This window comes from Mercenaria mercenaria, unplaced genomic scaffold, assembly GCF_021730395.1.
Source record: "Mercenaria mercenaria strain notata unplaced genomic scaffold, MADL_Memer_1 contig_4396, whole genome shotgun sequence".
Classification (NCBI taxonomy): Eukaryota; Metazoa; Mollusca; class Bivalvia; order Venerida; family Veneridae; genus Mercenaria; species Mercenaria mercenaria.
Window position 1 is genome coordinate 1 of NW_026462620.1, and position 19,626 is coordinate 19,626.

At 36.0% G+C, this 19,626-nt stretch overlaps 1 protein-coding gene across 1 annotated transcript; it reads right to left on the reverse strand.

Moving 5' to 3' along the window:
• Positions 1 to 6,780: 6,780 nt before the first annotated feature.
• On the reverse strand, positions 6,781 to 18,129 carry LOC128553857 (uncharacterized). The gene is made up of 2 exons (XM_053535042.1): positions 17,704 to 18,129; positions 6,781 to 7,430 (listed from the first exon to the last, which is right to left on the reverse strand). Exons 1-2 carry the CDS (start codon positions 18,097 to 18,099, stop codon positions 7,095 to 7,097), a joined length of 732 nt encoding a protein of 243 aa, XP_053391017.1. The 5' UTR covers positions 18,100 to 18,129; the 3' UTR covers positions 6,781 to 7,094.
• Between the last annotated feature and the right edge of the window lie 1,497 nt (positions 18,130 to 19,626).

A 19,626-nucleotide genomic window follows, 5' to 3' on the forward strand; every position in this document is an offset into this window, starting at 1 on the left:
ACTCAGGAGGCTCTGTATAGGATTCTGTTTTGCAGGAGCAATGAGACATTTGGTATTTTACTGCTTTAACACCTGCCGCTGTTTGGTCCCACTTTTCTTTGGAGGCATATTGATACTTACCTATTTCTGTGGATTATTTATTGTCTTGAGAGATTGAAAAGAGAATGAGAACTGGACGAAAAGTGATGGCCTTTATAGCCATCGGACCAGAACGTGATCACAATTTACGTTTTGAACGTACTGGGGACGATATGTCTGTGAACGAGTTGGTCCAGTTAAAAACTAATTAGAACATATATCGACGTACTCTGAACGAAGTAGGACTAGTTATGAACTTCTTTAATCTGACTAGAGACGGGTATGGACTGCCTACAAACGATGTTCATATGAGGTGAACGGGCAATTTTTCTCGAACTGAACTTACTGTAAACGGACTTCAGACGGTATAAAGACGCAATGGATGTATCGAGAACTGTTTATGAACTTAACTTCGATCACATTATGGATATTTTCCGGCCAAAGTACAAAAGTTCTAGCCAGATCGCAGCCCGTTGTATGACTTATAGGACGGGTCGCGACGTTTTGAGAACTAGTTTTGTGTGATCGGGGCTTAATTATATCTCACTTAGCAAAAATACAGTATTTTGAGTAAAAAAGTCTAACAATTTGAATGAGGATGAGCATGTGTTTAATACCAACGGAATAGTTCAATAAATTGGCATTTAAAGAACATGAAATTTCAAAGCGCAAATGAATACGTTAGTATCGAAAGTTAAATAATCATCGGTGGCTTTCATCAGAAATAAAAATATTCAATATTTGTTTGTTAAGTCAGCCTTATAACGTCAGTTACTAACACATTTTTCTACGTATGATTGGCTTGCATTTTTACAGACTGTTTTTTAGTCGGCTAACGCTGAGTTTGGCGATTCCTTGCTGTCATACGAATTCTCATTAAATGGACCGAATAACACAGAGCAGCTGTGTTGTTCCATTGGATCGTCTCAAATTTCAAAGTGTTTACATCATCGATTAAATTAATTAAATATGTCAATTTCATTTTATATGACCAGAAAAGGGTATGTTTATGAAGTATATTTGTGCCATACTTGAATAAAACCGAAAACTTTCTTCCGCGAGACCTTTCCTGACCCTGATCACGTGGCGGTGTTTCCCAATATTATGACGTCATTCTTGGCACTTGTCAGTTCTACAAAATCGAATGATGGTTTTAACTAATAAAGGTCCGCATTACTAAATAAGTTTGTAACGATGCAATAGGACACAGTTTTTATCATTCTGCGACACCTCTAAAATCAGTAGCTGACAAATAGATTCAGCGGATATCTTTATGTACAGACACCAGGGTCTGACAGTCTATGTTATTTCCCTTCGTTTCGAATACGCAATTTTCCGGTTAGTGTAAATATTGATCATTGGGTGCGTTCGGCATACATACTCGAGCTAACCCGAATCACCCTGGGTATTACTCGAGTGTAACTCGTGTAACCCGGGCGATGGTAGTCGTGTCACCTGAATTCTACCCACCTCCTGAAGCTGGGAAATGCGGGTGATCGTATCCGAATGCATTAACACTTTAATCATGGCGTCGATCGTTGATAACTGGTTTTGGGTTTTGGGTGCTATTACTATCAAGGCTTTATCTCAATAACCGCAGATGATATTGAATTAAAACTTGAAACAAGCCCAACTGTGTTCCTTTGTTTGTTTGTTTTGTCCTTGTGTGTTTGCTTTGACGTGTGTATGGTGTCCGTGTGTTGATCATGTTGCGTTTGGGAAGGCTGCGTTTTTAAAACGCGACTTTCCCTGTTGGATATTCTTCCTTGTTTTTTTTCCAGCTCATCAGACCTACCAAAATAACCAAGTTAGATATCTCTTGATCGAATCTAATGTAAATTATGGGTCTCATTTATATACATATTGCTTTGAAACCTAAGTTTACCTTCTAAGGTCATTAACTAACCGCAGATGATCAAGTCCCATTACTCTAATATGTATTTTGACAAAATTATGCCCCCCTTTTGGACTTAGAAAATGCAGTTTTTAGTTTTACATGCAAGTTAGTATAACCAAACTAATGCAGATGTTTGGTTAAAACTTCACACATTTTTTCTGGTCTGTAAAATAAGGTCATATCAACATATCACAAGCCTCATAACTTTTACTTGAGACAGACCCTTTTTGAGGTTTAAGTTTTGCATGCAAGCTATATTGTTTTGAAACTAATGCAGATACTGTGTTGAAACTTCACACAGGTCTTCCATGTTATAAAGGACATATCATCAACTTCCTTAACTCTTACTTGAACTTTGGCCAGGTTATGCCCCACTGTTTAAACTTAGGAAAAGCTGGTTAAAGTTTTGCATGCAAGTTACTATCTCGGAAACTAATGCAGACATTGGACTGAAACTTCCATACATGTCTCCAGTATTGTAAAGGAAGGTCGAAGCATCAATTCCCATAACCTTAATTTGGAGAAGTTATGCCCGTCTTTCTTGTGCATAAATATTGATGGGTTTGCATGCAAGTTGCTATCTCCAAAACTAAGGGGGGCATTGGGTTGAAATGTCTCACATGTCTTCAGGGTTGTAAAATAGAAAAAGTGGAAACTCCACAGGTCGCTCAACACAACAAAAACGAAAATGTTGCAGGGTCGGTTTGATTGAGCCTGTTCATGGACGGTAGTGGAAATGCATGCTACCGTCCACGCCCTCTAGCCCCGGGTTGAGCAGAACTCAACATTTACACATGGTTAAAGTACAAAAAACAATTTAGAGACATCCGCAGATGTGTTCATACGGCGGTGCACATGGAACCTTCAATGCTACACTAGTGTGTAATTCCATGAACAGCGGCGTATGGTCCCCAGTTAAAATAATGGGTTTGTCCTAAACGAGAAAACAATGAGCAGAACTAAACAAACTGGAATTTAGAAAGGGGATCTGAGGTTATGGAGCCTGCATATCACAGGAACTGCCAAAAGACAAAATTAAAAAGCAGGCACCATATCCAAGGGGTGATTAAACAATACCCAAAGCTATGAAAGCGGGAGTATTGGAACCACCCAGGCCGAAATGTTCATGCTGAGAAACTAAACAGTACCAGTAACACGACATAAAAGTCGTGCTGAACGATCTGAGAAGATCGAAATATAACAGCCCTGATTGAAGCAAGGTAAAAGCATCAAGTCCCATAACATTTGCTTTAATTTTTGCAAAGTTATGTCCCATTTTTGGGCGGTACTGGGTTGAAAACTTTTTATATCTATTCAGAGTTTAAGCAATGGTCACATTTATGTTCACGCACGTAGTTGGTCGTAGTTCATTTTAAACGTAGTTTGTCGTACGTTGAAGTACGTGTAAGTACGAACAACTACGTTCAACTACGAGTAAATCGGGTAGGGTTAACTAGGGTATCACTACGTCTTACCACGAGTTACTACGTTACACTACGTATATACTACGATCGAAGTACGAACAACTACGACAATATAAGATCAACTACGTTGAGCTACGGAAAAGCGTTTAGCCGTAGTGGAGCCCTATTTAGTTTAGCCGTAGTGGAGCCCTAGTTGATCGTAGTTGAACCGTACTGTCGATGTGTTTTTCTTGTACTACGATCAAAAACGATACACACTACTGTTAAGTACGATCAAGTACGTTTAACTAAGATCAACTACGTTCAAACTACGGTCACAGTAGGGTCAAAACATCGTAGTTAATCGTAGTCAGATTTTGAACATGTCGAAAAATTATTTGCTTACTACGGACAAATCATAAGTTCGAACTACGATCATTACTACGTTTGACTACGATTATCTACGTGTAACTACGCTTAGTACGATCAACTACGATCAACTACGATCATTCCTTACTACGATTAACTACGTGTAGTGTGACCACGCCATTAAAGCCAGATCATAGAATCAAGTCAAATAATCCTTGAATCATTATTCAATTCTAGAACCGAAAATCATTTATATTGACTATTGCCTTCAAATAGTGGAGCGTGCTGTCATTGTTCTTTTAAAACCTTTTACTTTCTTCTAAATGCAGAGTAACTTTGAAATGCTCTTTTGGCATTCATGCACCTCTCTGTAAATACTGCTGAATAGGACAGAGGTTGAGAAATCTGCTTCTTACAGAAACATTTATGTTAAGCGTATTTCGAGGGTTCTCGATCTGATTCTTAAAGCTTGTAAGTTTTCTTTCTAGGCTTAAGAACACATACTAGTAATGGGTGATAAGAACAAATAATCCACAAAAGAAGCCACACATTGATGTTGAACTTATAAGTAAAAAATCAACCTCCCTACTTTTCGACAAACCTTCTTTCCACAGACACATATGGTACTGTTGTCTAGTTATCTCAGTAGTTGATGCATTGTACTGCCAGTTAAAGGGTGACGGGTTTGATCCAGTTAGCAAAAAATGCCTTCCATGGCCATTTGCAGTCTACCTTAGTTCATGCGAATGTAGTTGTCAGTTCCTTATGAAAGTGCACTTAGGTTGCTAAGTTTGCCAGGGAGAGTAAACATTTGTTACCATTAGAGACTGTCAGCCATATGTATGGCAATAAGATTGTTGGAAATGGTGTTGAATCCAACTGAACACCATCAAGAACTGATACTTGGTCAAACTAGCATTTAGCACATTTCATGGCTGTACTACGTACAACGTTTGAAAAAGGCATACTGTTTATTATGTGCTATTTGTGAGCATGGTGGATTCAGTTATGTTATTTTAAACAAAGACATTTTCATTAAAAAAAAGAAATTCATTAGCATGGGGGAATAGAGACAGCAAAGTTGAGCTTATTCATTTACATATTTCTTCAATGGACATGACTAAGTGATAGATCAACGTCACTGGCTAAAGGTTGCGGATTCGATCACCTGTCAAGATATACAAAAGTAGTTGAAAATAGTAAATGTATCAGCAACTGTCCCTGGCATTCAGCTAAAATGTGGAAAGTGGATTCTCTCATCGTGACCTGCGTGGCAATAGTTACCGTCCAGAGTGATTATTATGCCCACTGTCCTATACATGGGTCTTGGCAAACAGTGCAGACTAAGTTGAACACCGCAAAACAGATCATGGGATCAAGATCTCCACTGTTTCCTTAAATGATTTTCAGTCACAACAATGAAAAATAAAAGAAATAATTATACCAAACACCCTTTTAATTTGAAATGGCTCGGGGCAGTAGAGTAATGTTTAGACATAAGAGGATTAATATAAGTTGTAGCTCTTGCTTCTGAAATGAATTAAAGTATATATTAACATAAAATAGAAATTTCTAGTCTATTACACATTATGGGCTGAACATTTTTTTCCAAGTGTTACTTGATCCCAGAATCTGAAAAGTCGATTGATAATAATCAGGCTGATTTTTCACTCTGACAGAAATCGTAGCAGTTCATCTCTAACAACGATACTGGACTGTCTGTCCTCATTATGGTGATCAAACATATCTATATTAGGTTCTTCAAAAATCATTTATTTCATTGTCATTGAAAATGCAAACATATTCAAGATACACGCAGCGACAATGCAATCAACTAACAGCACTATACCGCACACATGTAGACCACTAATTCAACACAATTTCTGATACGAGGGATACTGTTTCGTCTGCCAATTGTCAAGTTATCATCCTATACTTATATTAAGAGACATTCTTTTTAGCGCAAATTACTTTTCAAGATATTTTCGAAAAGGCTTTAGATATAGTTCATATGACTTACCAAAACAGTATAATATTATTCGTATGTATTGGCCTGGCACTCATGAATGTTCTGAAAGTTTCCGTAAGTTGATTTTCAGTGTCTGAACCTTAATGAATACAGTAATATACATTTCTTTATAAACACCATCTCGCTTGTGTAGTTATGCGAAAACAAAGCGCTCGTCTACCAATCTCGGTGTTTTAGGTTCGAGTCCTCTGCCTGTCCATCTCTTTTTTATATCATCAGTAAATTTGACATACGGGGAAATTTTCATACTTGTCATGATTCATCTCTCATATATTAAAACAATAATATCACATTGATTTTTAAAAAATGGCCTGAATTGAAATCGAAACCGTGATCACGTGCCTATAAAACGGATAGCTAATTACCAAGCCACCGTGCGATTGTTTAAAGAACTCCCGGAAATATTGGCGAAATTAATGAGTGCCAGTACTTACGGAAAATAATCTTCTATTTGTTGCCAAAGTAATAAAATATTAACCTGATCCATTCTGCTACCCAACACTATTGAATATCCATAGTACTGTGGATAGAAAGTAAAACCTTCTTTCCATTATTGTGAACATTTCCAACGTGACTGTTCTGTCTGCTCAGGTTTTATTTAGAAAACTTTCCGCACGTTGTATAATTTCTAGAACACTACTCTGTTACTTAATTGACTTAGGGTAAGTACAGAATGTTGGAGTAGTTAAAGGAATAAGACCATATTGATTTTTATCCACGTTTTTTACAAGAACAATGTCATAAGGGCATCAAGTCAGATACTATACATTTAGCCTCGAGAATGGTAGTTTAATGATATTTTCGTTAATTCCGAACGGACTTTAGAATGGTATAGCGCAGGAAATATGAAATGTTTTATATATGCACCGTGTAGTTATTATATATATATTCAAAATATTTCTCACTCACTGTCTAGCATTTAAACCGGTTACAAACATGTCAAAATAAAGATTGGCAAATCGTTATTTTCGTCATTGACAGGATAAATGAAAAGGTTATACAAGATGACTCAACAGTTTATTTAGTATGAAGACAGGATAAGTAAAAATATTGAATGAAAATGTCTCGTCCCTCAAAGTGCAATATATAAACATTAAATATGAAAAAGATTGCTTCAAACATACATGATAATTTCTGTTTCAATTGTTCTTGTATTTCTCTTATTTAAAAATGAACTACCAATACGTTTCATACATGCCTATACTCAACACTGTTGAATGAATGTACATGACTATGAAGTAGAAAAGATGCTATAATGATGAACACTCGAAAGAAAAATAGTCATCTAGCTAATACTGAAGTTGTATGTATTCTATATTCAACACAGTCCAAGAACAGGGTCAACACCAGCTCGTGTCAACGTCCCAACTTTGTCCCATCGAGGTCTATGTTTCATTTGGTCCAAGTGTATATCTCCAGCAACGAAAACATCAACAGTAACGTCTATCCAGCTTCCGTGTGCACGAGACCTGACTCTTTCATTACTGTATTTAAGAAATGGATTGTCACTCAAATTAATTTCTTTGCACATGCTTTTACACCACGCGACCATTGGATCAGACGCACGAACAAGAAGTAATCGAGCGTATTGCCTCTTTCCATAGTGATGTGCACATTCGAAAAACAACATGGGTTCCTTTGCGACTTTACCATCCTGAAAACAAAAACAAACTCGATTATGACAACTAACTTATATAATGAATGAATGAGCTTGATTTTACTGTGATACGACAGAGTTATATTCCCGTGAAGAAAAAAAAACTTTAAGTAAACATGAGCTTAAAAAACCTTAACTGTAACTTTTTTCCAATTAATAATAAATATTACTACATGTTAAAGTCGATTGATGCACAAAAATTAAGAATCATTTCACCGATATTTTCCTTTTAATGAATTTCTACCGACTTTAATTGTTGTATTGAACCACCATATTGCGACAAGTTCAGACCCAAGCCGGTTATTCCGGTAATGGAGAAAACGAAAGTATAACTAGGGATATTTAAAATAACGTCCACATCATCTACTTCAATCAGATTTTTACAGCGTAAAAGCAATCCAACCCTTTAATCATTTGAATTGCTGTAACGATTTTAAGTGATAATCGATTGAACATTCTTATGATGCATATTACACCTTTTCGGCGTAAACTGAAATGTACTCGACTTTGTAAATGTGTACGTATATCCATGTATTTTGTGGTGTTTTCTCAAAATTATTTTAATTAGCAATAATTTTAATGAAGATTTCAGTCAGTTTATACATTAAAGTCAAAGCGGGAATATGTAGTAAAATGTCTGGCACAAAGCTACCGGCAAAATGTGCTTTTTCACTTGATATCATTGATTTATACCAAGTTAAATTTGAATTGGATGAGGACAACCGAAAGGGAGCTGAAAACGCAAGATATAGTAAAGGACGGGTAGACGGATAGACAAAGGATGCCTCATTGGTGCCCTACACGGAATAAAAATACAAACTTGAGCTCTCCGTTGGTAGTAGTTTTGTTCAGATTCAACGATAAGGGAAGGACCATTGGAAAATAAATACGGTTGGCTTGCAGAATTGGCTCATACTCGTTTCTCGTTTATCTATAACACATAAATGTTGATAAGAATAATCCTTTTACATAAAATAAGCAATTCTGAGCTCATATGCAAATCAAAATATTACGCTTTTTTGTAAACAGCTAAACCTGCAAAAATGAGCAAAAGGCATATTGGAAACAACAGGTAATACTGAATAAGAACTTGTTACGGTGTAGATGGCTAAAAGTTTGACCTACCATCTTTAAATATAAAAAGTCAATCAGTTTTTATTGTTTACATATGCTAATGTAGATTAAGAAGTACTTAACTAAGTAATTATTATGAGCGAATCAATACATACGTGACTGAAGATTTTAGGATATTTTTGGTCGAATTTAAGCCAAATTATAACAATACTTTATCTCATACTGAAGGTGTAAGATATAGAACAGAATGAAGTACTAGTAGTTGTAACGAAAGATTGGTGAATATTCTAGGATATATTTTAATTGATGCAAGATCATAACATTTTACTGCAATCTGACCTTGATCAGATTTTAGAATTTATTTCCTGTAATTTATTTCTTAATTATTACTGAGACTGAACATCCATTAAGTTTAAAGTTAAAATAAAAAAATAATTTTATTCCAACATAATCTAAGATTTTCCAATGGTCATCGCCTTCATATAGATATGAAAAGTGACATGGCTATGATATATGGTTTTGGCTGCAAATCCGTGTAAACATTACACACTTGGCGATACAACTACGGAGCGAAAATTAGAGGTCGGGAATATTTCATAGGCGAAATAAATGCTTTAAATCATGGCGATAAGCAACATCATTTCTTCTTAGGATGGTCAAACTCAGATGTGCCATAACTATCAGACTTCGTATTAATATTATCTAATAATACGTTATTCGTTGTTGTCTTGAGAAAACACCAGACTTGACAGAAGTAATAATATAATTATGTACGTTGTCGTATATAAATACATTTACGCCGAAAAGGACTATTTAAAACTTCAGATGTGACTGTTTTTAGAAACTTGAATGTAGGCCAAAAATAAATAATAACGTCCGACATAACAACATGTTTTCAGTAGTACTTTTTAATTAACACTTAAAGTGACTGCGGCCACTAATCCGCACATCGTGATGTGAGATTGTAAAGAATCAAACTTTTCCTATATTCACCTTTATGTCGCATATTTGATGTTCTTGCAATGTATTTTTCATCGAATTATGTTGAAAATCGTTGTTTTTCAAATACATTTAAAATGAAAACATTCATGACCGATTTCTGATAAGGTTTCATTTCCTGGTTTATAAAAAAACGAAAACGGAATTCCGTTCAGCGAGCACCTTGAAAACAAAACGTGACAGTGAAAGAAAATAATATGATAAACAAAAGAGCGCACACATATAGGTATCGCACAGTATTATGGCGTTTTGAGATGTAAACAAACAAAACAATAACATAAAATGAGGCCAGTACACCACGTTTACGATGCAGTCAATGATTCCTCGTTGGCCGGGCGGTTACGGTATTCGCATTATACTTTTTTGTCGGGAGTTCGATTCCCAGACTCATAAACTGTATTTAATTTCACTTTCTTCAATACGATCAAACGAAGACAAAACGAGTTGGTTAATCTATACTGAACAGCAAAAGAAACTATCTAGAAGTATAACTTGGGTATTTCAATAAAAAAAACTTAAATCTATAAATTTGGCTTGTTTTCTTCGTACAACATTACACTTGAAGAACTTCACATGTTAAATTTGAAAAGTCAATAAACCATGATGTTAGTACAGTCAGTTTGCACGAAATTCTGGCTACATCTTCTGCGCGACAGTTGCATTGTAACATCCCAATTGCGCGCTCGCGCTGAATTCGATTCAGTCATGCCATGCAACTAACAATGTTTTTTTTTAACTTTATGCTGTTTTTTGAGCGTCAATCATCAATGTTTCCAATGACAATGAAATTCCACAAAGAATATCGTTAATTACACGTGTACGTGAATTTTGTAGATAAACGGCTATTGTGGGACTACTGACTTGACGGTTGATTGATTTTTTAAATTTACCACGTGAAGTTCTTCAAATGCAAAGTGGTATGAAGAAAACAAGTCAAATTTGCAAATTTAAGCTTTTTATAAAACAATACCCCAGTTATACATCTGAATAGTTTCTTTTGCTGTTCAGTGTAGTTCTTACTTGTTCAATAACCTATATATGTCACTATTGACAAGTTGTTATGTTTAAAATAAAAAAGTGGAAAACCACAGGTCGCCAAACACAACAAAACCGAAAACGTTGCAGGCTCGGTTTGACTGAGCCTGTTCATTGACGGTAGTGGAAGTGCAAGCTACCATCCACGCCCTTTAGCCCCGGATTGTTTGTTGGTTTGTTTATTTTGGGTTTAACGCCGTTTTTCAACAGTATTTCAGTCATGTAACAGAGGGAAAGTTAACCTAACCAGTATTCGTGGATTCTGTACCAGTACAAACCTGTTCTCCGCAAGTAACTGCTAACTTCCCCACATGAATCAGAGGTGGAGGACTAATGATTTCAGACACAATGTCGTTTATCAAATAGTCACAGAGAACATACGCCCCGCCCGAGGATCGAACTTGCAACCCCGAGATCCGTAGACCAACGCTCTTACCTACTGAGCTAAGCGGGCGGGCTTTAGCCCCGGATTGAGCAGAACTCAACATTAACACATGTTATAAGTACAAGACTGTAATTTAGATACATCTGCAGATGTATTTATTCGGGGGCCTCCGTGGCCGAGTGGTTAAGGTCGCTGACTTCAAATCACTTGCCCCTCATCGATGTGGGTTCGAGCCTCACTCGGGGCGTTGAATTCTTCATGTGAGGAAGCCATCCAGCTGGCTTACGGAAGGTCGGTGGTTCTACCCAGGTGCCCGTTCGTGGTGAAAAAATGCACGGAGGGGCACCTGGGGTCTTCCTCCACCATTAAAGCTGAAAAGTCGCCATATGACCTATCATGTGTCGGTGCGACGTTAAATCCAACAAAAAAAAAGATGTATTTATTCGGCGGTGAATGTAGAACCTTTAATGATACACAGAGTGGAATTCCATGAAAAGCGGCGTATGGTCCCCAGATAAAATCATGGCTGTGCTCTAAACGAGAAAACAATAGGCAGAACTAAGACAAAATTAAAAAGCAGGCACCATATCCAAGGGGTGATTAAACAATACCCAAAGCTTTTATAGCGGGAGTATTGGAACCACCAGGCCGAAATGAATGCTCAGGCTTAAATACACCACGCCTTTAATATGATCTAACCAGTAAGAAAGTTGCTGCAAGATGCAGCAAAAACATCAATGTACGTAGTACTGATAGAACAGGTGATGATATAATGATACTTGTGTCTTTGTTGTAGACCCTAGGCAAACAGACAGTCTGATGGGGTTTCATGAATGTTGAAGAATAAATATTTCCTTTGTAATATGTGCAGAACTTTTATTGTTGTATTTAGTGACCTAATTATTGACTGATCATAACACATATGCGAAATTGACCTCTAAGCTTCGGTGTATGGAATGAAATGTAATGCATACACAAGGTTGTGCTTAAATTCAGACTCACGTACTTATTCATCCGAAATGACTGAGTTTTAAACTTAGCTCGGTTGTTAGTTATAGCAATGATAGAATAAAAAGGGAGTCAAGCACTATCTGTGCTTATTTGTAACATTATCAATATATCAAATATACAAATTATTCTGACAATGACAGAGGGTATAGGCCTTTTATTCGAACCGAAATTCCGGATACTGTTTTGTAAAGTTAATTTATGCTAATTCTTAAACCCATTTTGGAGCTCATAGACTAAAGAAAAGTAACAAAATTTCAAGAGGGTTTCAAGCTATAGGGCCTGCGCCAGAGTTTTACCTTAACGGTAGTTGAATGCTATAGACGATAGCAAATATAGGCTGAGCATCGGAAAGCCGAGACAGAGACCCAGAGTTTGGTAATCTACTGAGATAGTAGGAGAGTTCCAGCTTATAGACGGTTCAGTGTTATTGGCGAAGTACAGCCAAGGCGTAGGGGATATACCTATATGGTAGTTGAATGTTACATATAATAGCATATAGGCGCTGAGCATTCAGGAGTCAGGGCGATCATATAGAGTTGTAACTTCAATTAAGAGGACAGAGGCCGAGCATCTACTAGTATGCGATAGGACTCTTATGTTGTTGATTCAAAGACATTGTCTGACGGGAACTTCAACAAAAAGACAAGTCAAGTATAGAGTCTCCAGCCAAAAGAAGTTTGAGCTAATTTCTATTAAAGGAAGATTGTTAGTTTGAGACATTTAGTGATTTACCTGATCCCTGAAATTATCTAGGTTATAATTGAAATCATTTACGAATCATTGGTACACGAATCACTCAGGCAAGGTAGCCAGAGGAAAATTTATGTATGAGATATTTGGTCTCACCAGCTATACGTTTTAACAAAGGACATTCTATATCGTTTGTCAGCTAGTCTAAGACATAGTCACCTTAGCGATTGGACCCATTTCATTGTTCAGGATACTAAAGGCGTAGGCATGTTCCTGGGTCATATAACTTGTATCCTGACAATCATATGAAATAAATGTGGCAAATAACAATGCCTACAATATAATAAACAATCTTTAAAAAAATATATTACACACGTAAAAGGTAACCTTCTTTTTGGCGCATTCATCAAACTGAAAACGAAAGGGCACAAATTGCTTTTTCTGCTCTTTGATCTCTTTCCTGTCTTTTTTCTAGTAAAATTTATTTTTTCATATTTGTATTGTTAAATATGACGCCATTATTAGGGCCAGATCAGACATAAAAAATAGAAATTTGAAATTTTGCAAATCGAAAGGAAAAAATCACCATTTACGACATACACTGTAAACTGCACCCACAGGCGTGGACAATAATTTTTTAAGCTTTCCTGTGATATTTTTAGAAGTGTGCGGGTTAGTTTTTATAAATCTTATAACGATCTTACACTTGATTTGATAAAAGCATTGTCCTGTCATAATTCCAGTTTCGATTGATTTAAATATACTACCGAACAAATATACGAATATAAGAAACAAAACAATGAATTACAAACCAGAGAAAAACAAATTTACACGAAGTATGTAATGCAAACTTAAAAAGAATGTTGAACGGATGCAAGGTTCGAACCGTCATAACTATCACTACAAAATGAATACGTATCCATCCACTCAACCTACTTCGCCATCAAGCTAACTATTGATTTTACTTTGTATATTGTTTACTTTAAACAAGAGTGATTGTGATTATTTACATATAGCTAAAAATAAAATCGCCATTATACTGTGCGGTACTTATTAACATAAGAACGTGTAATAAGTGACACATAGCGAACAAGTTAAAACTAGATTAACTAACTCGTTTTGTCTACGTTGAATCGTATTGAAGAAAAAGAAATAAAATACAGATTTAACAAGCAAAATCGATGAATTGGTATCCCCCGCCGAAAGGGCTTGTGGTGAGGAACGACAAAAAAAAAATCCGGCAAAAAGTTAAGGATGTTACTAAGAATTACTAAGCAAATAATTTCATTAGTCAAAATCATTTTAACAGAAAATGAATGTTTTTTTTTGTTGTTTTTTATGTGTGTGGCGGGGGGCGGGGGGGGTGCAGCGGGGGTGACCAGGTAAGGGTACAAAATTTCACATGTTTATTATAAATATTGATGGAAAATTAAAAATGATGAAAAAATATGGGTGGGGGATGGGATGCATGATCGGGGTGGTGGGCAAGAGTGAGGTGGGGGAACAGTACAACTCTGCATGCTGAATCATGGAAGGTTTGAAAAGCAATAATAATAAAAAGGAATGTATTTTTTGGGGGGAGGGGGTGTGACCAAGGCAAGGTGATGACCAGGTGTGGGTACAAAACTTCACATGCTTATAATAAATGTTCATGGCAAAGAATGAAAGAAGTTTAATGAAATTCTACCAATTGGTTGGTTTGTTATGTACAAATCTGTAGATTTTCAGACAATTAAAGGGCAATAACTCTAAGGAAAATTGACCAATTGAAAAAATAAAATGACAGGCATCATCGGAGTATGTTGGTTCATTTTTATTTCACGTTTCATGAAATTCTAACAGTTTATTACTGAGAAATGGCTACAGACATGGATTTTTCATTAAATCAAGGGCAATAACTCTAAGGGAAATTGACCGATAAAAAAAACTTGACGGGCATCATCGCAGTATGTTGGTGCATGTTTATTTCAAGTTTTATGAAATTCTACCCGATAGTTACTGTGAAATGGCTGCGGACGGACATTTTTCATTAAATCAAGGGCAATAACTCTAAGGGAAATTGACCAATCCAGAAAAAAATTGACGGGCATCATCGCAGTATGTTGGTTCATGTTTATTTCAAGTTTCATGCTAGTTACTTAGAAATGGCTGCGGACGGATGGACTGACGGACGGACAACGCCATTTCAATACCCCCCTCCCGATTTCATCGGCGGGGGATAAAAACAAGAGCTGTCTGATGACAGCGCGCTCGACTGTTCGAAGAACTGACTGAAGAATGGGGTCAAAATATTTCCACGGATATTCAGACAAAAGAAATAAATAGATTAGACAAACAATGTTCCTGTATTACTTTGATTTCGATAAGTCTTGCACTAAATGGCAATATATGAGCCAATTTCAAAGTCCAAAAAGGGCCATAATTCAGTCAAAATAGTTATGTACTCTTGCCTACAGATGGAAATCATAATGATAAACAAGTGTTCGAAGTTTAAAAGCCATATGTCAAATAGTTTTGACAAAACATGGACTTGTATGAAAACAGAACCAATTTCAAAATCCAAAAATGACCATAATTCAGCCAAAATAGATGACAGAGTTATGTTCTCTTTCCTACAGATAGAGACTATTATACTAAACAAGTGATAAAAGTTTCAAAGCCATATGTCAAACACTTTACAAAAAATATGAACTGGTACGAAAAACTTAACCAAGATTTCTAAGTCAAAAGGGGCCATAATTCAGCCAAAATCCTTGATGGAGTTATGTACTCTTGCCTATAACTGGACATGGTGATGGTAAACAGGTGTTGAAAGTTTCAAAGCTTTATCTCAAAAGACTTTGTCAAAATATGAACTGGTACGAAATATTAATCCAGATTTCTAAGTCAAAAAGGGCCATAATTCAGCCAAAATCCTTGATGGAGTTATGTGCTCTTGCCTATAACTGGACATGGTGATGGTAAACAAGTATTGAAAGTTTCAAAGCTTTACCTCAAAAGACTTTGTCAAAATGTGGACTGGTACGAAAAAATTAACCATGATTTCTAAGTCAAAAGGGGCCATAATTCAGCCAAAATCCTTGATGGAGTTATGTACTTTTGCCTATAACTGGACATGATGATGGTAAACAGGTGTTGAAAGTTTCTAAGCTTTATCTCAAAAGACTGTCAAAATATGAACTGGTACGAAATATTAACCCAGATTTCTAAGTCAAAAAGGGCCATAATTCAGCCAAAATCCTTGAACGAGTTATGTGCTCTTGCCTATAACTGGACATGGTGACGGTAAACAAGTGATAAAAGTTTCAAAGCCATATGTCAAACACTTTACAAAAAATATGAACTGGTACGAAAAACTTAACCAAGATTTCTAAGTCAAAAGGGGCCATAATTCAGCCAAAATCCTTGATGGAGTTATGTACTCTTGCCTATAACTGGACATGGTGATGGTAAACAGGTGTTGAAAGTTTCAAAGCTTTATCTCAAAAGACTTTGTCAAAATATGAACTGGTACGAAATATTAATCCAGATTTCTAAGTCAAAAAGGGCCATAATTCAGCCAAAATCCTTGATGGAGTTATGTGCTCTTGCCTATAACTGGACATGGTGATGGTAAACAAGTATTGAAAGTTTCAAAGCTTTATCTCAAAAGACTTTGCCAAAATATGAACTGGTACGAAAAACTTAACCATGATTTCTAAGTCAAAAGGGGCCATAATTCAGCCAAAATCCTTGATTGAGTTATGTGCTCTTGTCTATAACTGGCCATGATGATGGTAAACAAGAGTTGAAAGTTTCAAAGCTTTATCTCAAAAGATTTTGTCAAAATGTGGACTGGTACGAAAAACTTAACCCAAGGTGTGACGCCGACGCCGACGCCGACGCCAACGCCGACGCCGACGCCGTGGTGAGTAGGATAGCTCTACTTATTCTTCGAATAGTCGAGCTAAAAAGTACGGGTCTGGGAATTGAAATCCTGACGACAAAAATATACGAATACAGTAACTGCTCGGCCAACGAGGAATCTTTGACTGCGTTGTAAACGTAGTGTATTCACTTCTTTTTATGTTATTGTTTTGTTTGTTTATATTTCAAAAACGCCGTAGTATTGTGAAATACCTATTCGTGATCGCTCTATTGATTATTAGAGACGGAATAAAAATATGCACATGCGCAGTTTTGATTTGCTGGCCATGTGATGCTAGTGTCTAAAAATACTGTTGCGTCACGTTCTATATTTATCAATGTTTACAAAAATAAATCGTTGCAACGGTAAAAAAGAAAGTGCATTAGAAAAAAACTGCGAAAACACGAATGTTCCCGTAATTCTGGAAAATTAGATTGTGATCAACCATTAGGTTTCATATATATGTATATGACACAGTGGCGGCATTTTGCATTTCGGTGATAAATTATTTTAAAAATCACAAATCACAATGTGTGAGTTAGTCGCTTTAAATGAAAGATGCTAAAATGAGATACTGGTAATCACTGACGCGGTTAGGTAGTAATTGTTATCTGTATTATCACATAAACGATACTGAATGACTGTTTTATCACATAAACAATACTGAATGATTACTTTGTGTAGACGCTCGTGATGAAATAATGCACGGAGGGGCACCTGAGGTCTTCCTCGACCATGAAAGCTGGAAAGTCGCCATATGACCTACGTGTCGGTGCGACGTTAAACCCAACAACATCAAATGAATAAATACTTTCTGTTGATAAGAGTGTTTTCAGAAATTTCTTCTTTTTTTTTTTTTTAAATAACTATTGATTTTATTGTTACCAACTTAATAAAATATCATAGAGTAGACATTTAAGGGGTATTGTGTACACATAATACCAGTCGAGTTAATTGACACGGAATTATACAGCCACAATATCCCCTTCAGAGCAGTATAATATTACTGTTACTTGACCGACTGCACCTAAAGCAAACTTTTGAGATAACTGATATTTATACACCAGTACTGGTGCCTAGGCCTACCTCTGTTCCAACCTTAACAGAACTAAAAATAAATCATAATAAATAGAGACAACAAAAATATAGTAAGTCAAGGGAAGACTTACCTCTAGCATCGCTGATTCACCAGTGCTATTAATTGGATCATTCGAATTTGTGTTTTGTCCTTTTTCCGTAAGATAGGACATAAAATCATGAGAAGGAAACTTTATTCTCTGTGTGCCATAAGGTGATTTACTCGGTAGTTCAGCACTGGATAGACTAAACCACGTTCCTGTCATTTCTTCGTTACTCGCTAATGGCGCAGATGATGGAAAATCCGTGCTGGAGCCATATATAACACCTTTGCTGGTAATTCCATCTCTCGCTCTAATACGAGTACAGTGACAGAAATACATAATATCCTCTTCCTTGTTTAACTTTATCATTTCAGTCAGACCTCCCCAATATTCGTTTAGCTTGTCTTTTTTGAGAAGAGGTTGAACCGTACTGCAAGCCATCATCTAGCCACGGACGTCAGTAGTAAAATACATGATTCTTCGTTTTAGATATACTTTATAATTACAACATGATCTAAAAATAAGGATATTCTGTACTTATGACTATTCATCGATATAAAAAGAATTAAGATGGATTCCCATCTGTATTACGTAACAATCTGATAGTAAAATGATTTGACTGATGTGTTATTTATAACTGTGTTATATGTTATTTATAACTTTGTTGTTATCATTGCTATAATGCTTAGCAATTCCTGTAAAACTTTTAGAGTGTCAGTTTCGTATTTAGGCTCAGGTTAAATAGGTAGATTGATTTTATATTCAATAGTTATTTATGATGTTTATAGAACTAAGGATTCCTAAGTTGTGTAAAACAAATGATCGATTTTTCTAGCTCTATGCGGACCGTCGAGTCTATTCTCTTACCTGTGGTAACAGAAGTCAGACGAAACAAAAACTGTCATCCATCAAGATTCAGCTCAAATATACGTAAAAAGTAAAGATGAGACACTCTTCGTCAGGTCACATGCTTTAAAATATACATATTGTTTAAGATAAGTCATTTGCAGACAATACGGTACAGGTCACATTTCTCAAAATTGTATTCTTTATGGTTTTTCGCACTGGTATCAGCGCAAATTTGTAGAATTTTCAAATTTTCTGTCCTCTGGCACGCAAAAGAACAAGGGAAGCTTCTGAAATTAGGTAGTCTTCTGCATCTTACACTATCTGTCTACTAAAGGTACTAGCAGTCTTCTGGAGGAGTCACCAATACGACTAAAAATAAAATTGCAGAATAACAGTTATTGGTAAGAATTAAATCTTTACTATTACAAATTAAGCTGTTTGCCTGAATAGATGTACTTTCTTTTTTCTATTGTTCTGACAATTCATTGATAAGCGAGTCTTATATTTATTTTTTTACTGATAAATGGTGTTTAACTTTAATATTTCTGATTATTTATGCTATCTACAATGTACTGAAATGCTGAAAATTATCAGTGAGGTATTTTTCTATTATCACTCACAGTGCTGAACTTCTTTCTTTTTTTTCAGAAAAAAATATTTCCTTTAAAATGTATTATTTAATTACCTCTTTGTGTTGCCTTTAGAATTACTGAAACCCTATGGTTAACCTAGTTTTCAAGCCATACACGAGTCATGTCATCTAGACAATCCTGTATAGAACAAGCTAGCAATACTAAAGATTTCAAAGAAACAAACCAAATCGCGACGAACTGGTATCGCTCGCCGAATGGTTTTGTGGTAAGGAATGGTAAAGAAATATATCCGACAAAATGTCAAGGATGTTACTTAGAAGCAAATAATTTAATTACATATGAAGTTAAAAGAACAGATGTCCTTAAGAGAGCACAAGTGATGGTGGTGCATGATTGGTGTAGTGGGGATGACTGCGTGGAGGAGCGAGGTGGGGAAAGTGTATAACTTTGCATAATGATGAATATTCATGTCAGGTTTAAGGTTATAAAAAAGAAAAAATGAAAAAAGTGGGGTGGGGAGGCGGCGTGA

Bases quoted from the DNA above. Each gene is read 5' to 3' on its own strand.
- LOC128553857 (XM_053535042.1), bottom strand. From the start codon at position 18,099: ATGATGGCTTGCAGTACGGTTCAACCTCTTCTCAAAAAAGACAAGCTA. The intron at 7,431-17,703 runs GTAAGTCTTCCC...TTTTGTTTTCAG, and splicing joins GTGAATCAGCGATGCTAGAG to GATGGTAAAGTCGCAAAGGA.